Source organism: Apis florea, unplaced genomic scaffold (genome assembly GCF_048593485.1).
Source record: "Apis florea isolate Af1SG1 unplaced genomic scaffold, ASM4859348v1 contig_24_pilon, whole genome shotgun sequence".
Lineage (NCBI taxonomy): Eukaryota > Metazoa > Arthropoda > Insecta > Hymenoptera > Apidae > Apis > Apis florea.
This window is the reverse complement of record NW_028256597.1, coordinates 836,256-862,500: the sequence shown is the minus strand read 5'-3', so window position 1 is coordinate 862,500 and position 26,245 is coordinate 836,256. Positions and strand designations below refer to the sequence as shown.

General features: G+C 39.9%; 1 protein-coding gene across 6 annotated transcripts in view; it reads left to right on the top strand.

The window, feature by feature from the left end:
* The window catches only part of LOC100868603 (neural-cadherin), a 168,184-nt gene that overhangs the window by 40,834 nt on the left and 101,105 nt on the right, over window positions 1-26,245 (top strand). For 4 of the 6 annotated variants that reach the window (XM_086907024.1, XM_086907027.1, XM_086907023.1 and 1 more), the window contains 4 exons: window positions 1-6; window positions 7,640-7,829; window positions 9,580-9,762; window positions 14,012-14,201. The exon at window positions 1-6 is cut by the window's left edge and continues 185 nt beyond it. In XM_086907024.1, the coding sequence (XP_086763150.1) occupies window positions 1-6; window positions 7,640-7,829; window positions 9,580-9,762; window positions 14,012-14,201 (569 nt within the window). The remainder of the gene's footprint in view (window positions 7-7,639; window positions 7,830-9,579; window positions 9,763-14,011; window positions 14,202-26,245) is intronic. The other 2 variants (XM_086907025.1, XM_086907028.1) reach the window with 1 other exon arrangement.

The following is a 26,245-nucleotide window of genomic DNA, read 5'->3' as shown; positions in this document are numbered from 1 at the left end:
AGCCAGGTCTGTCACACTGTTAATGCTCCGTGCGGCTCTGCACGAACCCGCCCTGCACGCAATCTCGTGGCAGTATTGTTCTTGTGCACGTTAATTGATATTGTGTACGATTCCATACACACGCATCTACACACATTCACACGTTACACGTACATAAATACATACACGCACGTCGGCCGTACGATTGACGATGGGCTGCTGGGGACGATGCGCGCTGATCGAGCGTGGATTCGATCGTAGACATTTTTTTCGGATCGAAAAGAAAAAAATTTACGAGAATGTACGAGGATGAACGCTTGAAGAGCGGGCTTTCTTTATTATATTTCGCGTATTTCGTATCGTGCGATATAAATAATGCGATAAGAAGTAACGTTTGCGCTCGAGTTCTCCAACAAGTTCTCAAACAGTTCGACAACATATAAACGAAAAAAAATTCGGCGTTGCATCGTGGCTCGAACGAAATTTCCCCCTCTCCCTGCCCCAATTTAAGCGTTGATCCGTTGCCGAATGATTCCTGAAGATGATTCGGTCAGAATCTTGAATGGATTGGAACTGTGTGGACAAAATTGTCTTGAAACCGTTGAAAACCGTTCCTAGTAGTGGTAGTAGAAACGCTGCATTAAACCGCTGAAACCGAGTACATACGAATACTAATGACGATGTTGGTATAGATCGTAAGGTATAGAAAGCTACAGGAATATTACTAACAGTATTTTGATATATTTATATACCGCTGCATGCATTACGTTCGATTATTCCGACATTTCGAGACAAACTCCAACGTTTCCAAAACCATTTAAGATCCTCTCCCACGGAACGGAATAAATCGAAATCGGAATATCCATCGGAGGAATGGAATCGCCCATCGTTACACGTGACGACCCGACGAACACGAGCACAGATGCATACACGTCAGGTGGTGAGCACGAGTATTCGTTTGAACGGAAAAAAAGAAAAAAAAAAAAAAAAAAAAGAAAAAAAAACAAAAATGAAAGAAAGAAGAAAATATGGGGGAACAAAGCGAGCAGTTCGTTTGCCAAAGCTCGTTCGCGTTGCTGTAATTCGCACGAGCCGCGCGTATTGTGCGCTGAACCGAAGCGTTCCGTTCGCTCCGATCTCGAATATATGTGAATATATATATACGAATTTGATGAACCGTGTATATATCTACGCGTAATATCAGAAAGTATCGGACTTCTTCCCTCGAATAAAATTACTTTCCACGCGAATCGATGACACGTTTCGTTGCACCGTTTCGAGGAAATACATATTTGTTGCACGTTTTCGACCTAAAATATATTTCGTTAGTTGTTCGTACGCTTACTACTCGGCTCGATGTCGGAAATTATACTGCTGGCGTGCGTACTGTACGGTTAATAGCTTATCCGTTTGAACTTTATAATTTAGATTTACGGTAGGAAGGTTTTCATTAGAAGTTGGGATTAAAATTACAAGAGCAGAACTTCGTATAATCTTCGATCTTCGAATTAATTAGCTGTAAGAATATTCGAAATTGAATGCACGTACGAACGTATACGAAAACTTGAAGCAAACTTCGAGACTTTCGAACGTTTTAGATAATTGGAGAGAACGTGTGCAAAGATGCGATTTCGCGCGTACAATTTGTCGAGTACGAATGCTTCCTTTTTTTCTTTTTTTTTTTTTTTTTTTTTTCCTTTCCCCTCGTGGACACAATTTTGTACGGAAATGTATCGATAATGAAAATTGGGGTATTCCAAATTGGGGGGAGTATGGTTTTGAAGCGGAACGTCCCCGAAACAGATGGACTTCCGGCACGAACCAGATAGGTTAATTGCGTATGCATTTGAACCAGATGCCGTGACCACGTGCTGCCTGTGCAGTAAAAGAGCACTCGCGTACAACGTCACGCGATCGCTCGAATGTCAAACGCGTGCCAATTTCTTCTCTGATACGTTTGCGGTACGGGCAACAGATGGATGCACGATGCTTTGTTACTATATGACCCATATACGGTCTATATACGGATACCAATTTTCTCTATCATTTGATCGTGCGTCCCAACACCTGTATTATTTTTTCGTTACAAACGATGATACGCGCGTCATACGAGTTTTCTTCTCTTTGAATCTTTTTTTTTCCTTTTTTTTTTTTTTTTTTAAAAAAGAAAATCAATCAACGAAACAACGAATTTTTTTAATTACTTTATCAAAAAGTATCAATCGGTAAGAAATAACTTTATTCGTCGTCCGTCTCCGGCGGAAACGTAACAAATCTATTTACGCGGAGACACGAAACGAACGCGTTTGAACTTGCGAAAAGTGAATTTTGCTGCTCGTCGAGTCGCAACGAAACGCATCTGTCGTTGGAAAGATCGTGCGGATTATAGAGATAGAGCGAAAGCGACACAAGCGGAGGTGAAAGAAAATTTTACCGCGAGGGGGGGGGGGATAAAAAATGGATGGAGGGGAAGAATCGAAAGCGACGGATTAACGCGATCGGGTAGGCGCACACGGCGCGCTCGAAGGGGTAAGCGAATATTCGCGGAAAAGTCACATTCGTTCTAGCGATTATTCAGTTAATCGCGGAATCCGGATTATAGAAGACATCATACAATTAGTGTGTGTGTGCCGTAAATATTTTTTGGGCATGCGTTTTACAAATAGATGCTTCCCTCAGACGTTGGTAAATACATTTTTTTTCTTATTTTTCGATTGATTTCATTCCGGTTGAAACGTGAACTCCCCATATTTTCCGTTCTCTTCTCCACCGTTTACTCCCCTGTTCTCATTTTCTTTGCGTTCTTTCTCTCTCTCTCTCTCTCTCTCTCTTTCTTTCTCTCTCTCTTCTCTCTTTCTTCTCTCTCTTTGATAACTGTTTTTTATGCACCGGATTGGCTTTTTTCAAAATTTTTTCAACCTCACATTGTTTTCGTCTACTACTACGTTTTTTTCGAATTCACGTCGCGGAATCGTGCGAATTCTTCAACGAGGTGACGTCGAGAGGTGACGACGACACGTCGTTAATTAATCTCGATACTAGTCGATAATAGAGAAGAAAAAAGAAAAAAAAAAAAGAAAGAAAAAAGATAATTTTGATAAGTTTCAAATAAATTCGCGTCGTCTAAGCATCATTTTTTGCGTTCTCTCCGACCTTTTTCCTTTTTTTACAATTTGTTGCGAGATTTGCATTAAGTATAGATCGTCGATATATATATATATATATACATTTTATACATACGTATTGTACATTACGTGAATGCCGTATTAATTTTTGGGCATGTTTCGTCAATTGCTTATCTGCGGTAGGTTATACCGTGTATTGTTTTGGAAAATGATCCGTTACTTTTTACTTTTTTTTTTTTTTTTCTCTCTCTCTACCCTCACATTTCCTTCCCTTTTCGCCTCGATTTATCATTTTTGATCATTTGATCATATTTTTCGTTCGAGCGATCTCTTTTTCTTTTCTTTTTTTTTTTTGTTTTTTTCAATTTTTCGTTTTCTTTCGAGAGCGTAGTGTGTTCTCGTAGTGGTTTTTGCCGGTCAGATATTTTTGCGCCAATCGTACGAGACAAAGCTGAATAACGATTAGACATTTGAGACATCCTTAGTTAGAGCATCTCTCGGATTATTATATCGTATTTAAACGTACGAGTAACGTACGTGGATCGACGACCGACGAGTTCGAGTTTCGAAACTGGCTCGAAAGAATAATAATTAGCTTCCAGATATAGAATAAAGAAAGAGAAAAAAAAAAGAAAAAAAAAAAGAAAGGAAAAAAGAAACGGATGTAAGAGGAAGAGAAAGATGGTGGTCAATAATCCGACTGCGATCTCCCCTCACGCGAGATTACGTTCGAGGAGAGCGAAATTGGAAACGGTGTCGTACGTGAAGAACAAGAATTGCCGGGAACGAAAGGCGAAAACGATGAATGAGATTTCTCTTTCGCTTCTCAAAGATGCTGTGCTACATTAACGATGATCACACGCTGACAAACACGACTGCCAAAGAAATGAGAAAAAAATGAGACGAATGAAACGAAAAACACCGCGCACCATGGTTCGGAAAGAACCAGTTTTTTTTTTTTTTTGGATTGGATTGGATTGGTAACAGAAAACAGGTTCATGCTGCGTCTTTGTCGTTGATATTTGTATTTGTATTCGCTTTATCGCTATCTATCTAAGAGGGTTTTACAAACGTTTTGTCACACGATACAACAAGTGCACACACACTCACACACACACACACACACACATATATATATAGAAACGAGGTGAGGGGTCACGCTTGAAAATCACACTAACACATCGTCACATCGTTCAAATATTCGTTTTCTAACATTTTCTTTTTTTTTTTCTTTCTTTCTTTCTTTTTCCTTTTCTTCCGTGTCCGTTCAAGAGATCTTTCTAAAGTTCGATCCTCCGGGTTCTTGAGGCGAGAAACGAGGAAATGAAGTTTTTTTTTTCCCCCTCCTTCCCTCGTGCTTTTAACGTTGAGAATGTAATATATATAAAGCTCGAGTAATTAAATATTTCCTTTTCGCCTCTCAATTTTTTTATATCTATAAATTTGATTCGTCGAATTGTAACGGAATATATTCTCCCGCTCCCGATGTTAATCTCGTTTCATTTTATCGGATGGTTATTATTAAAAATTCACTTGTAGTATTTTTAATCCCATCAGTTCACGGATGAAAACTAATCCTTGCTCGGTGAAAAGGATTAAACGAGAAGCTTAAATTCGAGGTTAATCTCCCAAGAGAAATTAAAGATTTTTATTCGGAAGAGAAAAAGATTCGTTATTAATTTAAATTATATGATATTAATAATTATGTTTACGATGTTAAAATTATTGGAAACAATTAGCTCCTTTCCTGAAGTTACGTTACATTTCCAAATTTACTATTCCAAATTTATAAATATCTTTTTTTTTTTTTCCCTCTTTTTTTTTTCACGCGATTGCGTAACACAACCGCAATATTCACGATTGTCGGATTATCGAAAGCGTTTCAATTTTTCGACGGTTTTATCCGTTCGTATCTGTTTGTAATTCCACCACGAATCATTTTGTATTCACAATTTTCGTTTTCCAATAGGATCGACGATCTAGCGGGTCTCGATGAAAAAAATTTTTTATCGAGACTCACCTTCCCTCTCTCTCTCTCTCTTTCTCGTTTTTATTTTATCCGGGAACAGCCGAAACGATAGTTGTGCAAACCTATGAATAAATTCCACTCATATTTTGTAATGGAAATGAAATTATGCCACGAGAGTGTGTACATCGTTTTCAATCTTGTTGCGTCGAATCGCAGTGGTGGCAATCTACTTTATGATTATTTACGTTTCGCGTAAATAAGCGCCATTATCGACGTTATATCTTCATTCGATCGGTTTGGACGCGTTAACGCGAAAACCAGTTCCATTTTTGCCATTGTTAAATTGAACGCTTTTACTTCGAATTTCGAAATGTTGAAACGCGTTCAAAAATCGCGCCAATACAAAACCGTTGAATATTCGAAGCGGAAGAAAGAAGGCAGAAAAAGCGAGCAGCAATTACCCGTTCAATTTCCTCCCCATTCAACGATTCATTTTCAATCTCTAAACGTTTCACGTCTCTTTCGGAAAAGAGTCTCGAAACGTGTTTTATCCTCCTTCGATAAAACAGGGGCTTCGAAAAAAACGGAACATCGTCATCTTACCTCGTTTCCTTCAAACGTATAAATCATTTTCGAATCGAATCATTATCGACACGTTATTAAACGAAATTATATAACGAATTTCTCGTTTTGCGAGATTCTTCTTCTTCTTCTTCTGTTCGTAAGGTACGGTCGTTCAACGTCTCGTCTAATCGCTCGAAACTCGTTTAATAATAACGGCTCGTTTCTATCGAACCGTATCGAACGGATGATTCCGCGTAGAATATTGGCGCAAGTTGATCGCCGTTTGTCAACGATAGAAATGTTTCCTACTTCCCTTTCCTTCGTGGCGCGCTTGATCGAACGCTACGCTCCTTCCACTCTGTGTTCCAATTGACGAACGGTGCTATCAGTTTCGAGGCCTTTGAGCGATCGAGACGTACGCGGATCACGTTGCGCGCAATCGTACCGGAAACTGGATAATGATCGGTGATTGCGTGGAAGCTGGCCAATTCATTAGAGGAGCAGATTTTCCGCGCCGGAGATATTCGATTCGATCCGAGATATAATAAATCGTTGTCGACAACTCTCTCACCCTTTGTTTCATTTTTTTATTTCTATGCGACGAAAAAGGAAACTCGATCGATAAAAAATCGATAAGTTAACGCGATATAAAGCAAATGGGGTGGTACAGTGCTTTTATACGAGGGGGATTTTATGTTTTATTGAAAAAAAGAAAAAAGTTTCGGGGACATTTTGCGGGGATACGTGTTAAAAGCACGTGTACGGGCATATATATATTTTTTTTTTTTTTTTTCATAAGTGAAAGAGCCTTGTTAAATGTGAAACGTGACACGCATAATCGAGTGTTTCACGACAAGGTGTCCCCCTATCGATCTTGCACTTTGAACTCGAAAGACCACTCTCGTGGTATATATATTTTGTGTCGTGCCTCGATGAAATTACGCTTTTAATCTGAAAATCTCGTGGAATATTTTTACATAATGCGCGAGAAATCGATGGCTTTTGAAAATTGTTATCGAGTTAACTTAACTTAACTCTGATAACTTTGGTCGGTTTCGAATCACGGTTTGGTTTGACTCGGTTATTTAAAAAGTATCGATCGATTTTTCTTTCTTTCTTATAATTGTTCGATAATTGTTTCGAATTTCACGAAACGAGAGAAACACGGCATGGACGAGAATTCATGACGAAGGCAAAAGCGTTGCTCGCTTGTGAAGTTATTCACTAACGAAACTTGCCATTCTCGACACGTGACAACGCAGCGTGACACCCTCTTACCAAGCTACTCGTAGGAAAGCTAAAGGTAGTAGATGGGGAATAAGGGATGTGTAAGCTCTGCGACTAACGACACAAGACTTCACAACGCTTTCCGCATCCGTGGTGTAACCCAGCCAGGGTATGGACAACCTAACACATTTTAGTATGTAAAACACGCCAGAAACGGAAAAGACAGGCGACGACGGGAAGTGCATACGCGCGTTAGGTAAAATCAATTAGCTAAAATCCAGTTTCGTATCGCAGCTATAATACAGCCGATGTCTATCTGTAGTTTGTCCTATTAGTGGGATAATTCGTTCGTTCATATTTGAGGAAAAAGAATGCGAAAAGAAAGAACAAAAAAAAAAAAAGAAAAAAGAAAGAAAGCAAGCAAGCAAGCAAGAAAAAGAAAAAAGAAAAAAAAAGCAAAAAGAAATAAAGAGAAGAGTAAAAGAAAAGCAAGAAAGGAATAACGAATCGCATGACGACGTCTCGCGACGAGACGAGTAAACGCAGGCTAGCCTCTCTTCTTCTGTATACAGTCGGTAAAATATATCCATAAATTAGCTTTTGTACTTTTTCGATATATATATATACATATGTCTACCCTAGGTGATTTCCGTTCTCGTTTCTGTTTCCGTTTCCCGTTTTCCGTTCGTTAAGTATCGAACTCCGAAAAATGCGGAGGTGATCGGCGAGCCGGCCCCGATTTTGTAACATTTGTGTATGGTGTGTGTGTCGACAGCTCGGGAATCGAGAATAATCCGACGGTGTTTTACCGGCTAATGCCTGGATCCACCGCTCAGACCAACAAGTTTCACACGTTTTACCTTCAGCAACGAGCCGAGAAGTCTGTCACCTGGGCCGACATCAAGGTTAACCATCAGCTGGATTACGAGAGCATAAAGGAGTACAATCTGACTATACGAGTCGAGGTACGTGCTAACAACTTCCAACATTTTCTTCCGCGAAATTTTCATCCCATTTTCTACGTGTACTTTCGTGTACGCGCGTCGCTTTGACTAATTGAAGCGACCCGCCACGAATTTTGCTTTTGCGACTCATCCGACCGAGACAATCTTGGCGAACTCGTGGTTCCCGAACTTGGTTCCTGATGTTTTTAGTTAGACGCTAGGTAGACGCGAGAAAACCGATCCGTACCTAACTTTCGGCCAAATTTATTTAAACCAGCGCTCTTGGCTGGTTTGTAGTCAAGTTTCGGTCGAAAGTTTGCAGAGATGTCGAAATATTTTGGCGGGGAATAATGTATGGCGTTGGATACGTTCGAAAGGTGGAGAGAGAAAGACTCGATTCCCCCTTTCCGAGCGCAAGGGGGGACACCGCACGAACGAAAGATCCATTGTATGATTTTTTTCGAGGGTGAAACTCTTCGTGCAGCTGGCCGATCGTAACCGAGAGCGAAGTATTCTCGAACATGATCTAATACGAAATATATCCTATCCTCGATCGGTTTAATTAAGTTAGAAAAATTGTAAATATTTTAAATATGGAATAATAGGTATATACGTAAAAGAAAAAATTTGAAACTTTTTTAAATATATATACTTCAAACTTCGTAACTAAAATAATTTTAATATTTTAATGAAATTTCCATTCGATTTGTTTTTAAATGAATATTCAAGATATCGAATATAAAAATGAATATTTCAAATTTCGAAACACGTGCAATTCAAATGTCGATTAATTATTCGAAACTTAATTTTATATATCACAAATTTCAGAGAGATTTAAAATTATAGTTATATTTTCTCTCGATTATTAACATCATTATAAAATAATCTTTCGGATAAAAAAAAAAGAATTCACTTTCTTTCTAATTTTCTTTCTATTCCAAAACTTTAAATCTAAAATAGTACGACGTAAAATGAATTGAAAGGTATAATTACGTTATAGTTTTTTTTTTCCTTTTTTTTTTTTTTTTTTTTTTGGAAAAGCCACACGAGTTCGAGTTCGATATTGAATACGAGTGATAATAAATTTCACAGCGGGTGTATTCTCTTTCGAAATTGTCGAGTAGTCATAAAATATAATCTCCTTAATGACCGATGCTCTTTAATCCATTTAGAAACTGACAACGAAGCAATTTGAAAATCCGCTTACGAACGGTGCTATTATTTTTATTTTTACCCCACTATTTCGTATTTCTGCGGTGCTGCTATCTCTCTGTGCAATTGTGAAATATACTCTTTGTCATTTCTATGTTAATTATTCAGTCACCGGGATGACTTTTCTGTCGTTCCACTTGCTTCGCCAAGAATTCATTTCAGAGTTTGCCGAATTAATCAGGATGATGAATTCGCGATGGAATTCGAAAAATATATAATAATTATTACAATCCATGCACGTAATTTAAAGCGATTTATTTTAAAAATTATCCAATCATTATTCGAGATTGGATTGTTTCAATTTGGACAATCTTTTAATTCCGTTCTATTAAACGGAATATTCTTTTTATTTTCTCGGAACAAGAACATTTTTTATCATTTTCAATTAGAAATTTCTCTTGGCACAATTCTCTCCCCCCTCTCCCTTTTCTTTTACCGTAATTATTTTTCTAAACTTCAACGAAATACACTTATCTCTCGTTAGAATTGAAAAAAGAATAAAGGAATGAAATAGAAAACGGGAGGTACACCCAAGATAAAGTTAATCCTCTTTTCGTAGAACAATGGTGCCCAACAACTCGCTTCTGAAGCGACCGTCTATATCGTCCTGGAGGATGTTAACGACGAAATACCTTTGTTCACCGAACGTGAGCAAGAAACTGTGCTCGAGGGTGAGCCAGTCGGTAGTAAAGTTACTCAAGTCAACGCGATCGATAAGGATGGCACTTTTCCGAACAATCAGGTGAGTTCATTCTTCGTGCCGATTTTTTTCTTTCATTTTTTTTTATTTCTTTTTAAATATTAACGTACCGTAATTTTAGAAGAAATTTAATAAACGAAACTTTTTATATTCCATTTTTTTTTTCATTCAAAAACTTTTATTCAATTAGTTATATTATATTTTAATGCTTGTACTTGTTGCAAGCACTGAAAATTTTTTTTTTTTTTTTTTTTTTTTTGAAAAAAAATTAATCTTTTAAATTCCTAGCGAAATTTTCATGCGATAAACTAGAATTTTATTTCCTTTCTTTTTTTAAATCTTTTGTTTCCAATTTCTTTTTTTTTTTTTTTTCACATATTCTACGGAATAGAAACAATATTTTACAGAACAACAATATATGAGAAAGTTAATTTTAATTTTACGTTCATCAGCAAATTTCGGTCACCAAATCGATTTCATTCAATTATTAACAAACTTCGATGGCCAGTTTTCGGATTATGTTTAATTACACGCTTTGTCTGTTGCACGCTTTGTATTGCGAATCTGTATACAATATTCAATCGTTAATGCATTAATTACTCGGATATACGATTACTTTCAAAATTATTAATTTCTTTACGATTATTTGGAAGAAGATAATTTATTGGATTTTTACATTATTCCCGTAATATTTATGCAGTTTATGCCTTTTTTTTGCGAATTTTGTTATATCATTCGTATTACGTACAAATAGAAATTAACGTGAAATTAAAGAAATTTTAAATCTTTACATCACGTGTTTTATGCCACGACTTTTTACTTATGTAAAAGTTGTATCATGAAAATCCATTCAAGAAATGAAAAGAAGGAAAATCGTGCCATTGAAATTATTTTTTTTTTTTTTATATCGATATCTCGATCAGTCACCGGGATATCAAGGATACCTCAAAGTAGATTTTAGGCGTTGAAACTCGATAACCTACTTTTTTCCTGGATACACGTATTACCCTGTTCCAGGAGTCGCGTCTGCGACTTGTCTAAACTTTGGGATCTCGAGTCGATGAAACGAGATACGAGTGAAACGTTGGAGTAAGATAGAAACGATTAAAAATTATCCTTTTTTTTCTCTCTTTTTTTTACCCGACGATATTTCGGGAAATTTTATCGAGAGAATTCGAAAAGCGTTTTAAAGGGAAAGCGTTTTTGTTCGTCACACCAGAAGTTATGTTTATAATTTGTTTTTTAAATAAAATCGATAGAAATAAATTTCTATTCAAAGTGTGTGTGTGTGTGTGTGTGTGTATATATATATATTTTTTTAAAAAAAAAATTCATAACAAATAGAAAAAAAATTTACATTAAAAATCCATACGATTGATTAATAAAATAGGATATGAAGAATAAAATGATATTTTAAAAATTGTCTCTCTCTCTCTTTTTTTTTTTTTATAAAAAATTAATCGTACGTCGTTTATTTGTAAAATTTTAAAAAATCCATCTTTATTTTTCCACCGAACGATTTATCTATTTTTTAATCGAAAAATTTATCGCGGTGCAAACGTTTGTTCGAAAGCGTGCAAGAACGACGTTAAACAACAAAATTGACCATATACCATGACCACTGTCCTCGAGCATTGTTAGCCAGCATAAACATTCGATCGAGTAGCGAAATACCCTTAGGTTTGTAATTTGCCTCTCGGTTGAATAAACTGGAGAGGGAGAGGAACGCGTAGAAAAGGACGCGTACAAATTCAAAACAAATCTTTCCTTCGAACGTGTCGTATTAGTCGATCTGCGTCGTTCGATACGGACGGAACGCGTTTCGGATTTCGGAAATTGATTCGTCGCAATTTCGCTCTCGTCTTTCAAATACGATGTAAGTAGAAAAAAATAACGATCGATTTTTAATCAAGATCCTCCCCTTTGAAAGCTGAGGACGCTTCCTTTTTCAAGAGTACGAGATAACGAGATAGCAACATTCGAAAAACAATAAATAAATTTTGATTTGTTGAGATTGTTTTTCTTTTTTTTTTGTAATCACGCGTAGTAAATTTATTTCAAAGAATCGGATTGTTTTATGAAAAGAGAAGCGAAATATAAAGGGAGGATGGAAATTTATATTCATACAAAATGCATGAAATGGCGAGGAAGAAGGTATCGAGGATCGATCATTCAATGTCATCATTTCGAAGGAAGTTCGGAAGGAATCGTATTTTACTTTTGGCAACGCTGCTTTAATTACAATAATAGAGTAATAAAAAATTGTTATTCAAACCGGAATGATCGATGCTCGTAGAAAATTTTATGCGAGAAATACAGCGCATTTATCCTTTGATTTGTAATATTCTTTTTTTTTTTTAGACACGATTGTCTCTTTGATATTTTCTTACAAATGATGCGATCTCGATTTTTCTCTTTTCTTTTTTTTTTCTTCTTCTTCTTCCCCCCTCCCCTTCTTGTATATCACGAGGAACGCTATATCAGAACAACGTAGTAGTCGAGTTCTTTCTAATAAATATTATGGCGACGATCGCGAGTAAACGGATATATTATTCCGACCGAAACTTTGTTAATTTCACGCAGTGAAATTGTGTTTGTCGAAGTCGCGGTTGTGATGGAAATACCGTGTAACTTTGTTTCGTCGTGTAACGTCGTTATACTGCAAAATACCATAATTAAATTTAATCGCGCGAACCCCGCCGTGCTATAATTTAAAATGTTGCGCTGTTTCGTTTCATAGTAAAACGTGTTGCGCGCAAATGTTGCTCGCTCAAATGCATAGATGTGTACGACTAATCCACATTCGTTCGTTTTTCCGTAATTAGGAAAATTTCCCTCCCTCAAAATGTTATAATTTATCGTGTTTTTTTTTTTTTTTTATTAAATCTCTTTGACAAATCGTATATAAATAAAAAGTGGATTTTCTGTTTTACATTTAACGGTATTTACGCACATTTTGGCTGGTTACGGCTGGTTAATTTTTTCCAATTTTAAATTTTGTCAAAATTTCTATCGTAAATATCGATGAAACATACATGATATCAATTGTAATTGTGTTCAAGAAACAGCTTATCCAAGAATCAGCTTGTAAAATTGTTATGGAATATTTTTTTCGAAAACTTTCTTATTTCGTGGGAAAAATATTCGATGATTAAAATATAATCCATGATTGCGCATTCGATCATGGATAAATAGGATTATTATCCGTTCAAACTTTTCGTGCACAAATATAATAATTAATTTCATCATTTACGTACATGATTAATTGAAATCTCCCTCTTAATCAGGCTAATTGATACTTGTACCGATATTATCATTGCTTCATCTCTTCCAATTTTTTTCTTTACTTCCTATATTTCAATCTTTGAAATCTCTCTTTCATCTCTCTCTCTCTCTCTCTCTCTCTCTCTCTTCTTCGATAAAATGTACGAGGAGAATCAATGACTGTAATTTTTCATTTGTTTTTATCGATCTGGCACTCGTGCAAACACACTGATTTCTTCATTCTCAACATTAGTTTTCTCTCGCTTCTTTTTTTATTTTCGTCTTGTTCTCTCTCGTCTCCTACGTTCTTCGACGTATTTTTGTTTAAACTATACGAAGGTTTGTAGAAAACGATGGATTCGTTCTTTTCTTTCTTTCTTTTTTCTCCGAGAGATATTCAAAGTTACTTCTCGTTTCGAAATTAAAAGGAACACGCTGTGCGAAACAACGTGCGCGGAATACAGAAATACGGTTTTACTTGAAAATTATCAATTTAGAAATTGAATTTATTGGAAACATGGATGATTATAAATTATGATTATAACGTTCGTTTCCACTTTGAGAATATTTTTATCGATATTTTCAGATGGATAAAATATGGATAATCCCTGTGGATATATTCCCTTCCGCACTCGTTACTTTTACATTTTACATAGGTTTGGAGGAAGAATAAGAATAAGAATTTTTTCTTCCTTGCCCTCCAACAATTTCGAAATTATACAATTTCACACGTTGAACACGTTCGCGCGTCCCTCGTATATTCCCCTCACGTACGTCCACCTGTGACAAATCATATAAGACTCTTCTCAATCTTGATAAATCGTATAACTCTAACTATTTTCACCATCCGTCCACCACTTAATTTCGTTTGCAATCCTAGAAATCGCGTATGCACGCGAATAAAAAACTTCGTAGAAACGAGAGGAAAGAATCATTTATTTATATGTTGGAGATGACAACGCGTTATCAGAAGGAAAGGAAATAAGTTAATGATTATGGTTCGAAACGGTGTGTCGTCTGGTTTCAGGTCACTTATTACGTGGTGGACAGCGACAGGAACGAAGGGAAGGATTACTTCGAGATCAATCGGGAGACCGGAGAGATCTTCACGAAGGTGATGTTCGATCGCGAGAAGCAAGGAGCGTACGCGTTGGAGGTGGAGGCCAGGGACGGTGCACCTTCCGCCAGGCCCAACAGCAACGGCCAGCCCAATTCCGGTATGAGCACACCTTCATTTTCCAATTTCTCCGCATGCTTTCGATCCAGTTAGAACCGTTCCCAAAATCTGTTGGGAAGAAGGAAAAAAGAGAATTCGAGAGTCGTGTTCTCGTGTATTTCGGAAGAAAAAGATAGGATGAATTTCAGAATTTTCTGTCGTTTCGGACACAAGATGGGCGCGTATTTGATGGTGGTCTCGAAGCGATACGATAATAATACGATAATTCTTGGAAGAATACGGTTTTCGATGGTATCGTCAATGTTAAATTCGAAAAGTCGATAGTCTCGTTAACGTCTAGTTTCTAGAGTAAAGTGGAATCGTGGAAGACTTTCTCGAAAATATAGTGGTAAAGAGATCCATGGATTTCGATATTGCACTCTTCTCTCGATGGAAATTTTATACGAGAGATTGATCATAATGCTGTCCTTTCAAGTTGGAAAGATAAAACGATGTTCGAAGGGTCGGTAGAATATATTAGAAAGCTATTACGAAAATTTTAGCCGAGGTTATGAATACTACAATAGTTTCGCGAGCGAAGTTTCTTCCTTCATAAATTAGGGAAAAAGCTCGCTTTGCATTTAAAAGCGATACATAAGCTACTTTATTCTATAAAACTTTGGACTACCTCTCCGGTTAAAGACTTGTAAATTTGTAAATGGCACAGTTGAAAATGTAGAAACTTTAACACCGTTAATAAATAATAATAGCAATAATGATAATAAAAAGAAGAAGAAGAAGAAAAAAAAAGAATCGCGATATACGGAATGGATATGGATATGGAAAAGACACGAAAGAAGCGAATCGGAAGGAAGGCAAAGTCGGTTTTATTTCTGTAGCGGAGCGCAATTCTTGCGCGATTATCCGGTCGAGAGGTTTCTAAACGCGAATCGGGACGGTCAGAAATCTTTTTCAACGGTGTCTGGTACCAGCGCCACCCACCCTTTTCCCCCTCCCTCCTTGGCACGGTTCACAATTCTCGGTTCCAAATTTATATCGCGATACACCGCGTATTCGATTTCTTGGCCAACACCGCAACGGTACCTGCCGCGTCGTCCACGTACCATTTGCAATCGCCTGATGTTTGCGTTGCTCCGCACGTGCGTTTAAGCACGCCAATTGGTCACGTTCCCCTAACTTTTTGCTCCACGGCCGTGGTACGTACGAATCGGTCGAACTACTTTATCGAATTTCGTCTCGTCGGATGCAACTCGGGTATTTATAACCGTTTCCAGAGTGGAAACTTCCGAAGAGGATGGAGAAGAAGGTTTCCGAAGAAGTTGCGAACGATCGTCTTCTCTCTTTCTTCGAATCGAAGGGAAGTGTTATTTGAAGATCTGTGTCACGGTCGAAATGGAAAAAAGAAAAATAGGGCGACACGGATCGAAACAACGCGCAATCACGCGATCCATCGCGAAACTTGTCGGCTATTTTCTTAACGCGGAGAATTTCATTTCCCTTTCGAACATTGAACTTTCGTCTACCGAAGTTGGGGGTGAAAGGATTCGAGACAAAAAGATCTGGAAAGAAATCAAAGTTGAATGATAACCTAGCCAACCATGTTTTCTTCGCGTCTCTTTTTCCAGTAACGATTTATCCCGATTCAATCTTTTCCCTTTGATTTGAAACGCAAGATTTTTCGTTTTACTTTTTCGCTCGAGTTCGAAAGAAGAGATTTGGATCAGCCGTTTTGCGTCAATTTTCAACGAAGTTTAAATTCGATTTCGTGAAAAGCGGGCGTGAAATTAGCGGGAAAGATTATTATAAACTGGTTTTTCCGCAATGGGAAACAATCGGCGAAGATTTATTTGAAAAACAATGTTGGCATAGTAACGCGTGTATCGCGGGATAATGCAAAAACTGATTACGGTTTTGGACGGGCCGTCGTTTACACGGGAGGACGCTCGACGACCATAAATCCCCCCAATGATTACTCCATTATTGGCTTTTTGGTATTCGTGTTTTCTCGTCGTCGCGCGACCCGCGATCCTGAAAATTTATAACGCGTAATGTATTTTGTTAACATATTTGACCATACCGTATTTATATTATATTACCAAATTCCCCGTAATGGATCGTGTTTTTCCAACCAACGGGAATAGCGTTTCGTTATACGAACGCAATTGTATTATTGCGTTGCGTCATAAGCTTTTATCAAGCTTTATTTATTAGGATACGAGAATTTTTCTACGTGTATACTATATTATAGTTGTAGGGACGACGAATCGAACAAATGCTTTTTAATTCGGGGACGGAGGGAAGAGAATGAAATTTGATTTGAGGATAAAAGGGGATAAAACGAATCCTCGAATCGTCAAATTGATATAAAATTTGCCCTTTTCCCCGTAAAGATCTATTTCAAGAATCGCGGATATACTTACGGAGAGAATGTAAATTTAAAATTCTTTCTCGATTCGTTGGAAAAAATGAATCTAATGGAAACGTAAAATTTCTATTCTACGAATTTTTTTTTTGTTCAATTATCTGTTCGATGTAAGATGTAAGTTGGAAGAAGATTTCAAATTCACAACTTTCGTTGAATGAGTTTTGGCAAGCGGAATCGTAAGGTTCGTTTTTCGAGTCGTGTAATACGATTTTAATATGCATAATTATTAGCTTTTTTTTTTCTTTTTTTTTTTTTTTTTTGAATTTTCATTTCGATACATGTTGCAACAAGTTCGTCTGTCGTGTAATTTGTCCCATCCTCTTAAAGATTCGAAACATTTCGAATAAATTATATACTTCTTGAGAAGTATGAGAATTCGAGGTCTTTAGAAGTTGACAGCGCATCGAAGTTTTGAAAAGTTTGCAAAGTTCTTAGAGTTGTAAAACTCGATGAAACTCAGGAGGAATATCGATAAATTTTAAATAATAAAACGTAGCAGCGTGATTTCGATCGGTAATAAACTTTCTATCGATATTGGCAACGCAGTCGCGGGGAAATAAATTTGGGACCGAGAAAACTTGGTGACGCGATACGTTCGATGAAACGAGGGATCTTTGGTCGATTACATTTCCGTTCGAATTTACGTTTTTTTTTTTTTTTTTTTCTCTCTCCGTTTTTCGACACTATAAAAAGTTTTTGATTTTCGTAGGTTTGTGTGTCGGCAAATTTCTCGTATGGTCAAAGTAAGGTAATACAATAGCGATTTGTCGTTCTTAATTTTTTTTTCTTTCTTTCTTTCCACTCATTTCGTTCATTTATTTTCGCTTTGCATCGATTTTCATTTCACGGAAAACAATGGAAACGCGAACGAACGCGCGACGACGCGTACGTACGATTGAATACAATATCCATAAATTTCTCCTCGATAATTCATAAAGGAACGGTAATTTGAAATTTAAATCGAATTTTTAATCGAGTAAAAATCGAACGTATTTGTTTAATTTATACTTCGTTTATACTTTATTCGAAATATTCTCTCTCTTTTCATTCATATACGCGGTAAATCTTTTTTCATCCGCTACGTATATCGACGATCTACCCTTTATCCGACGCTCCGTCCAGTTCAAAATTCACGATCTTAAATCGCGATCTTAAATCACGGGGTATCGCGTTTGCGGAGACCGCAAAGTGATAGCAGCAGGCGGTTAAAGTAAGCAGAATGGAAAGGAAGATTCTCTCGAGCGCGCGGGGGTTAACCGTGTTTATTGGCGCAAGTGGTTAGAGCCTCGTCGCTTTTCATCCTTACGAAGAGATGGTATACGGTTAGATTTTAGCTTCCAATTTGTCCAGGCTTTTTTTTTCTTTTCCAAGATTTATCGATCGAAAAGTCGATAAAATTAGAAATAGATAACACGCATCGATTCGTGGAAAGAAAGAATAGCGGATGTCGATTATTTTGGCATCTATATATGGATAAATTGGTCGGAAACGAAGAAGCGTTTGGTATGGTAATTAGTCAAAGAGCGTGGATGTATGGGTCGAAATGGAAGTCGGATAGAACGGAACAGGACGTTTTAATTAAAATCTAGCGGGGAGATATCGATGCGCGAGCCCTGTATTTTGCGGTCGGACCAAAGATTTTGCTCCAACGACCCTGTTCGCGCGAGTCACGGACACGTGACGCCGTTTCTTCTACGCCCTGGTAAAATTTCGCATATATAGCGCGCGATAAATCGCCCGGTTAATCCGGTTTGCAAAAGAACGGCAATGATACGTAATAAATCGCGCGACATGGTTGTTTGCCGAGCCACGAACGAACGAAAGGAAGGAAGGAAGGAAGAGAGATAGAAAATATTTCTCTTTTACGCGCTTGACCACACTTGGAAGAAAGAAGAAAGAAAAAGAACGGTCATTAACGGCTTTAACGAGGCAACAAGGGAGAAGGAGAAGGATCGTGGCGAATTGTATTTCAGCAGATGCGGGGAAATGGATGTTGCGATTTCGCGCGCTATCGTTGATTAGCAATGCAATTTAAATTAAGCGACGTTTCGGGGAATGATTTGGCACAAATAGCGAGGGTTGTACGCGCAAATTTCGAGTATAAATGAACAATACGGTGTTGGCGGAAAGACGGGCAACGTGACACGAACGATCGATATCGTCGTATCGAGAGGACGAAAACCGCGAACGAAGAAACGTCGACGAGATTAATTGGCACGCTCCCGAATAAAACGACGAATCTATCAAATGGACGCGTGATCGTCCCTATTAATTTTGGAATTTGCGCGAAATAGGTGCGATGCGAATTGGTGGGAAAGACGAACGCGAACGACGATTGATGGATAAATCACTCGTATCGCCTATATCGTATATATAAATAATAGAAATAAATTTCTCGAATCATTTTTCGCTCGAGAGAATTATTCTCTCGAGAATTTGGAATATTGGTTCTGTATAACAAATATTCTCTCTTTCTCTCTCCGCTCGATATCGGGATTCGATGCAAATGCGGAAAGTTTGAATCGCGTTGGCGATAAGACGAAGGATGAACGATGGCGAATTCGCGGCTAAGTGGAAGTCTCTCTCTCTCTCTCTCTCTCTGGAGGACGAGAGTCAAGTTGCAATTATGCCGAATCGTAACTCGGAGACAAGAACAGAGACGTAACGTTAAGGAAAGGCGGGCGTTGACGATACACGGTGATGGCAGCGTGGTAAAATTCGCCTGTTGTGCGCGTCGTGGACGTGGTTAACAAGCTCGCGACGAGTCTCTGTAATTAATCGCGCGCTCCGCTTCACCGATGATTAAACGCTGAGATCGTTGGTTGGCGACCGGCCTCGAATCACGTTTCGCGTCGATTCGTTTCGTTTGCTCGTCGCCTTCTCTCTCTCTCTCTCTCTCTCCGATGAATCGAGGTAACGGTGCTGTATCGAGAGGCGATTATCCCCGTCCGTGGGAATTTATCGTGGAAACGAAATTCGTCGAGGGATTCCCCGTTTCCCACGCTTTATTCGACTTGCGATCAGATACCGGCGCGTGCAACTTTGGTTGACCGCTGAAACGAGGAGAACTCGGATCCCCAACTCGGATTGTACGTGTGTTTATCTATGACGCGAATATCGAGTATCGGAATACAAATCTTTTTATCTCGTATCGCATATATCGTTATTCGACGAAGACGAGGGAAAGGATAGGATGGAAGGAAGAAAAGATCCGCGTTTGTTTACTGGAGAAGAAGGAGGAGTAATCGCGAACGAGGAGATGTTAACGTTAATGGGATAGAATTGCGGTTCGATTCGTCGTCCAATTCCGTTCCTTTCTCGCACGGTTAGTACTCGACCGAGTGGGAAAAGTGGAGGTTTACGCGACCCGATTGTCGTCGCTCGATCCATTAACTCTCTCGAACGTGTTTCCAATTTTGCCCGCGTCTTTTTTATCGCGGCAAAAATCGCGAGAGACATCGAAGCACCGATTCAACGATACGATTCATTATCGCGCGAAATATCGGAAGGCAAGGTGGTTCCGCTCGAGCGAATGAAAGCGGGGTCCATACGCGTGGAACGAAACGATGGATTTATCGGGGAGGTAAACTTTGGCGTTAAAATTTGCACGAAAATTGAAACGTAGACCTGGACGTAGGATTTTGACGTTCGCATAAAATCGGTGTTCGTTTTCCCCCGATTGAACAACTTCGTTTACATTCCCATTGTTCCTTCTTTTTTCTTTATTTTTTTTTTTTTTTTTTTATTTCCCCACCGCTTCGAGTTTTTCCACGCGTTTTTCTTTTTTCTTTTTTTTTCTCCCCTCCCCTCCCCGCCCCTCCCCCGTATCGTATCGTTGCTTCGAATAACAATTTCTTTACGTCGTGCAACGTACTCGACAGCTCTTCAATTTTCAAAGAATTTCGAACGAACGAGCAATTATCGAACGAGCAAAGGTCCTTTTTCCTTTCTTTCCTCTTTTTCCCTCTTTTCTTTTTTCTCTTTTTCCCTTCTTCGATAAACCAATGAACAATCAAAGGGGTTGGGGGGGGACGTTCGATCGCGCTAGAATTGCGGCGAGATGCGGAGAAATGGGACAAGGCGCGGACGCACGCTCGAGAGGAACTTTTATTTCTTCCTGTCGAAACGACCGTGTCGCGCTATTCGTCCCATTGGATCGATGTCGAGCCGCGCGACAATAGCCGTTCGCGACGCGTGCTCGAAATCGGAACGAGGCAAAAGTTTTTCCCCCTCTTTTCGAGAAGAGTTCGTCGACGATACGATTGTACGGCCGTTTACTTCCGTTCTCCGATTCTTCTTCTTCTACCAAGTCTAATCTCGAATAATAATCGAGAAAAATACGCGAAGTTTTCCCCGAATTCGCATTCCCGTTGGATCGATGAAAGCACCCGGTGTTTCGACACGATGCGCGTTCACGCTTAGGGGATTAGTCGGCGGTATTTCGCGAATAATCGGCGGGATTTGTCGGGCGCGGGGATTTTTTAATTTCGCGATCGAACAATCGCGTTGGACGAATAATGGGCCGGTAAATATCGCGACCCGACCGAGCGTTATTTTTCCAACTCGACCGAATCCAATCTCGAAAGAAGAACGATAAACGATACCGGGACGGTGGGGAGTTGGAAAGTTGGCCGAGAGTGTAAAAATCGCGTCACCACGGTAGAATGAAGCGTAATTCTGCCTCCCCCCCCCCGCCCAACTTTTCGTCGCCAAGAATCGAACGAGGCTTTTTATTCGAGTGGGGGCGAAACGAAACTCGATTCCTTTCCTTTAACGCACCGTGGAAAGAACGAGGACGGATACCAAGGGGATTCGAATTTCTCTCCGTTTATCCTCTGTTTATCGAAGCGGGTGGTATCGTTTCAGGACACTGCCGCGACTTTCTCTTCGCAACTTTTTCTAGTCGAGGGATCTTTCTATCGATCCCGCGGAAATACGAGAAAATACGAGAACCCCGAGTAGCGGGGATGATTCGAAATTTCTGCCATCGAATTAACTCGCGCGGGAGAGAGAGAAATGAAATGGATCGAGACGCAAAAAAAAAAAAAAAAGATTGGAAGGAAGACGCTTTAGAGTATGGTCGCGTAGCTATTGCTGCGAAAACATTGTCCCCGTCCACAAAGAGCGTGGAACCGAGTCAAAGAGGAAACGTGTGTAGTTGCCTCTCCCGTGTCCCCTTTCTCTCGTGTTTGCGTTTCCATCGGCAAGAACGCGTGAAACGGAACGAAACAAAAACCAGAGAGAGAGAGAGACGAAATTAGGACGCGTTTCCTCCACGTCCCTAAGAGGATTGTCTTGGCGAAACAACGCGTGCACTTCTTTCAAAAAGAAGTCTAAATTTTCAGCTCTAATTTCCAACCCCTTCGCTCCCATCCTTTCTCGCACCCTTTGTTCCCGACTCTGTCTCGAGAAATCTCTCGCCTCGTAATTATTCCAACTGAGAACCAACCAACGCGACCATCGTCATCTCCCCCCGAATCCGAGCCGAAACGCAACGAAATTTCTTTTTCTCGAAACGCGTCTCTCGTTCGTTCTCGAACGAAGGAAAAGAGAGGCTGCATCGTTATCCCTGCCTGCCATTGTTTCCCATTCAGAGAGTGATTAATACGCGCGCGTTAATTTCGATTCGAGGAGACTCGGAGATCGGACGATAAAGTGCGCTCCTTTAAGACTCGCGTCTCTCCCTTTCGAGATGTACGCGTAAGATAAAAATAGTACTTTTCTTCTTCGATCGCGATAACGCCAATTTAACGCCTTCAGGAGTCCTTCATTCGACAGGAATTCCAGACAAAGTGGACGTGTCTCTTCTGAAGAGGAATTTCTACGATTACGTAATAGTTGGATGGTTGGGAAAAGGATATGATTACTTTTTTTTTTCAGGGCGAAAGAGGAAGTTGGTGGGTCGTTTGGAATGATCGAGGGGAGGGATATCGATCGGAGAGGATTTGCGGCCGGAATCGGGCCGATTCTTCTCTCCCGCGCCGTTTCACCGTTTGATTGCTACGCTCGTTTCCGCTCGCGCGTGTATCAATCCTTGGGTCGCATTGTTTTCCTTCCGACCCCTGCCTCGTGTTCCTTGCCCTCCCATACACGCATTCCCTCTTCGACTCCGCTTTATTGCGCGATCTTCCACTTCTAATCTCTTATATTTATCAAATCTAATTCGAATGCGAAAACTACCCTTCCTATCTTCTTTCACTAACGAACGAAACAACGACAACGCCGAACCCAATCACCGACCCAGACTTGCTCTTCTCCCTCTCTCTCCATCGCTCCGTATCCACGAAGCGAACAACGATCTCGAATCGATCTCTTCGTAGAGGATTCGAGGCGCGCACAAAGTGGACGAGAGCCGGGGGGGACGGGGACGAAAAGTTGGACGTTGCGACTTTGAACCGGACGCGTACAATTTCGCGTTTATCTCGAGGCGGCACTCGTCCCGACTCCGGGCCCTCTCCTCTCGATAGAGAGGCGGCGGCAGAGGGGTTGGCGGAAGAGGCGTGGACGACAATCGGAACAGAAGCGAGGAGGAGGAGGAGGAGGAGAGCGGGGAGGGTGGTAAATATAGAGCGGTGGTTAATGAGCGAACAAGAGGGGGAGGGGGGAGGAACAACGGGGGAGAGGAAGAGTGGAATAATGAAGGCGAGGCGAGGAGGGTTAATGGCGGGGCGAGGAGGGAGGAGACAATGAACGAGACGGCGAGAAAGGCGCGGAAATGGCGAGCCTATGTGTAGTAGGTACAAGGGACAAAGGGGTTAAGAGAAAGATAGGAAGAGGGAGAGAAAGAGAGAGAGAGAATTTCGCGCCACCGTCACTCAATTCTGATTCGTAAGTACTGCTACGTAATACTGTCTTTCGACTCCATACGCGATAACGTATGACGTTATCGACTTTGCTATTCCGTCCGTGGTAGTTTATGGGTCGAATCTCTCTCTCTCTCTCTTTCTATCCAGTTTTGCGCGGCGTTTTGTTGCCGATAAAAATGCAGAAGTAAGTTCTTAAGCCGGTTGGTTGCCAGGACGACGAGGGTCGGAAGTAGGAAAGCAGCCAACGAGTGCGGGCATCGCAGATTTTCGATCGTTCGCGAGGGAACCGGTGCTCTCTTTGCCTGTCCGCTAATCGTCGAGATATCGACGATCTCTCTCCGTTCCAGGGAATCGTCGTCGTATTTTCTCGAGACGAATTTTTCTCGAGAATTCGTCGAGGGATAGGTGGAAAATGTGCGTTTCCAAGGGAAGAAAGGAAAGAAATTTAAAGGAAAAAAGGGAGGAGGGTTTCTCTCCTTCTTCTTTCTTTATTCCCTCGACGAGCTTTGAAACGCGATAATGCCCAGTTTTATGCGTGTCTAAAGGCGCGGCTAAAGAAGTTGAAAGAAGTCGGGTACGTGTCCTCTTTAAATTTACCTTTGTTCCGGGTGTCGTTCCACGGCGTTACGTTACAAACGGGTGATGTTCCGTGTCGTCGATAGCTCCGAGCCCGGATTTCCGTCTTCTTCTTCTTCTTCTTCTTTTTCTTTTTCGTCTCCTACCTACCATCTCCTTCCTACACTCGCTTCTTCTACGTCCTCGCCAGGAATTTCTAGAGAGAGATCCGCTCTCTTTCTTTAAACCAACCCCTCATCCTTCCTTTCTCATCGCCACCTTCTCGATACTTGCACGATTTCGCTTGGAATCGAACCAAGTGTAATCGGCCCTTTGCGACTTTGGATCGCGTTACGTGAGCAGTTTTACATCCTGGCAATGAAGGGAGAGAAGGGAGGGGAGGGGAGAGGAGGGAAGGAGGAGGGCAAAGAATGTGAAAATTTACTCGGGGTCGAGAAGGACAAACGGAATCTTTTCAACTTTCGATCGCTAGGGGAGAATTCCACGTACGTGGAATCGAATCGCTTCTTTTGAACAGCTTTTCCTTCCATTCGGATCGAATAGATCGCGTAGATTTTCGACTCGCGTGGATTAAAGCGCGAATTCTCTCTTCTCCACCGTAACGAGCGAATATTATCACTCGATCGTTCAAGAGATTCGACGAGACTTGGAGATCGTCGTCCCTTGAAACGAACGCGGATGAAAAATAAGTGTGGCGAGAGAGAGAGAGAGCGGGGAAATGGGAATGATTTGAAATCGAAATCAAAGAAAAAAAGTATGTCTCGGTTGGACATTTTTAAAATCGTCGGAAATCATCGAGCGTAAGAGGAGAGTCCTAACGTTGTTCTCGCGCGAGAAAGTGTTGCTTTGAAGAATGGAACGAAAGTTGGCGCTATCTTTTTTTTTTTTTTTTTTTTGGACGAGTAAAAGCGAGTAAAGGAGAGAAATTCGTGGTGTAAATTCGATAGAAAAGTATTACGGAGATTAATATTGCAGAGATATGGAGTTGTCGAATGGACAAATTTATAGATATGTGTGTTATTTCGTTTTTTATTTATTTATTTATTTATTTTTTTTTTTTTTTTTTTTTTTTAGTAATTAGTTCTTTATTCGTTTATACGTGCACCGTATGGACAATTTGGGAACAAATATCTTTTCCAACAATTTTTTCCCGAATAAAAAATGCAAAAACCGTGAGATGAATTTTTAAAATTATTTTTCACGCTTTCGACTCGGGAATAAATTGAAAATTTTTAAATGCGTCGTATCCGTGAAAGTTCTCCCGTTTTAGAGAATCGTAACGCGCCTGCTTTTCGAGAAGAAACGAAAATTTTACGAGGCCGAGAGACGTCTCCGTTATTTCCGCTTTCAACAAAATGGCGAATATCACCGTAAAACAAACGAATATATAGGCACTCTCGAGAAGAAAAACGACTCGAATCTTTGCTGCGTGATTCGTTCGAGTTCTTGGTGATTGGTGATTCTCGAAGAAAAATGTGACGTCAGCCGTCTGGGGGCTGCTATCTATCCGGAAAACAATTACACCGGATAATTATTTCTCCGGGGGGAGTTAAAATTTTCGGAATTGCGTTCGTTCGTGTCATCGTATCGACGCCTCGACGTCTCGACGAACGACGAACGTGGAAATTTGGAGGAAAAAATCGATTCGCGATCGCGCACGTTGCATTTCGAATTATTCTTCTTCGCGTTTTAATACCGGCGGATATACGGATCGGAGTTTTGTTTCCCCCAATTCCTATCCGCACGATGATATAAAAAATGCAATCGATAAAACAGCACGCATTTGTTTTTTTTTACAATGGCACGAAAGGGGAATGGTTTATTCGTGGCCCTTTGTCGGATTCCATCCTCCCCGTATCTATCTCCCCCCATACAGATTGTTTCAAATGTTCGATTAGATCTTTCTTTTTTTCTTTTTTTTTTTTTTTTTTATAGGTATCAGGATTCATTATCGTGGAATATGCGTGGATCTCGATGTTTCGATTCTCATGAATTCCCTCCCCGTTGAAAAATGTTTCGACGATACGTGGCCAGATTCGGCGAATGGGAAAGATTATATTTTTCGTATATCTTCGTTTTATAAAAACGCGATACGCACTCGTTCTTGTATGAAACTTGCATGGAAACGTATATTTTCGCTGAATCGTTACTCTTGGGAAATGTTATCGCGCGAAAGGGGAATTAAATTTTATCGCGAATATTTTATAAAATATCTTTCTTTCGCTGCTTTCGTGAAAATTGTATTTTTAATCGCGATGAGATACGTGTACGTAGTTT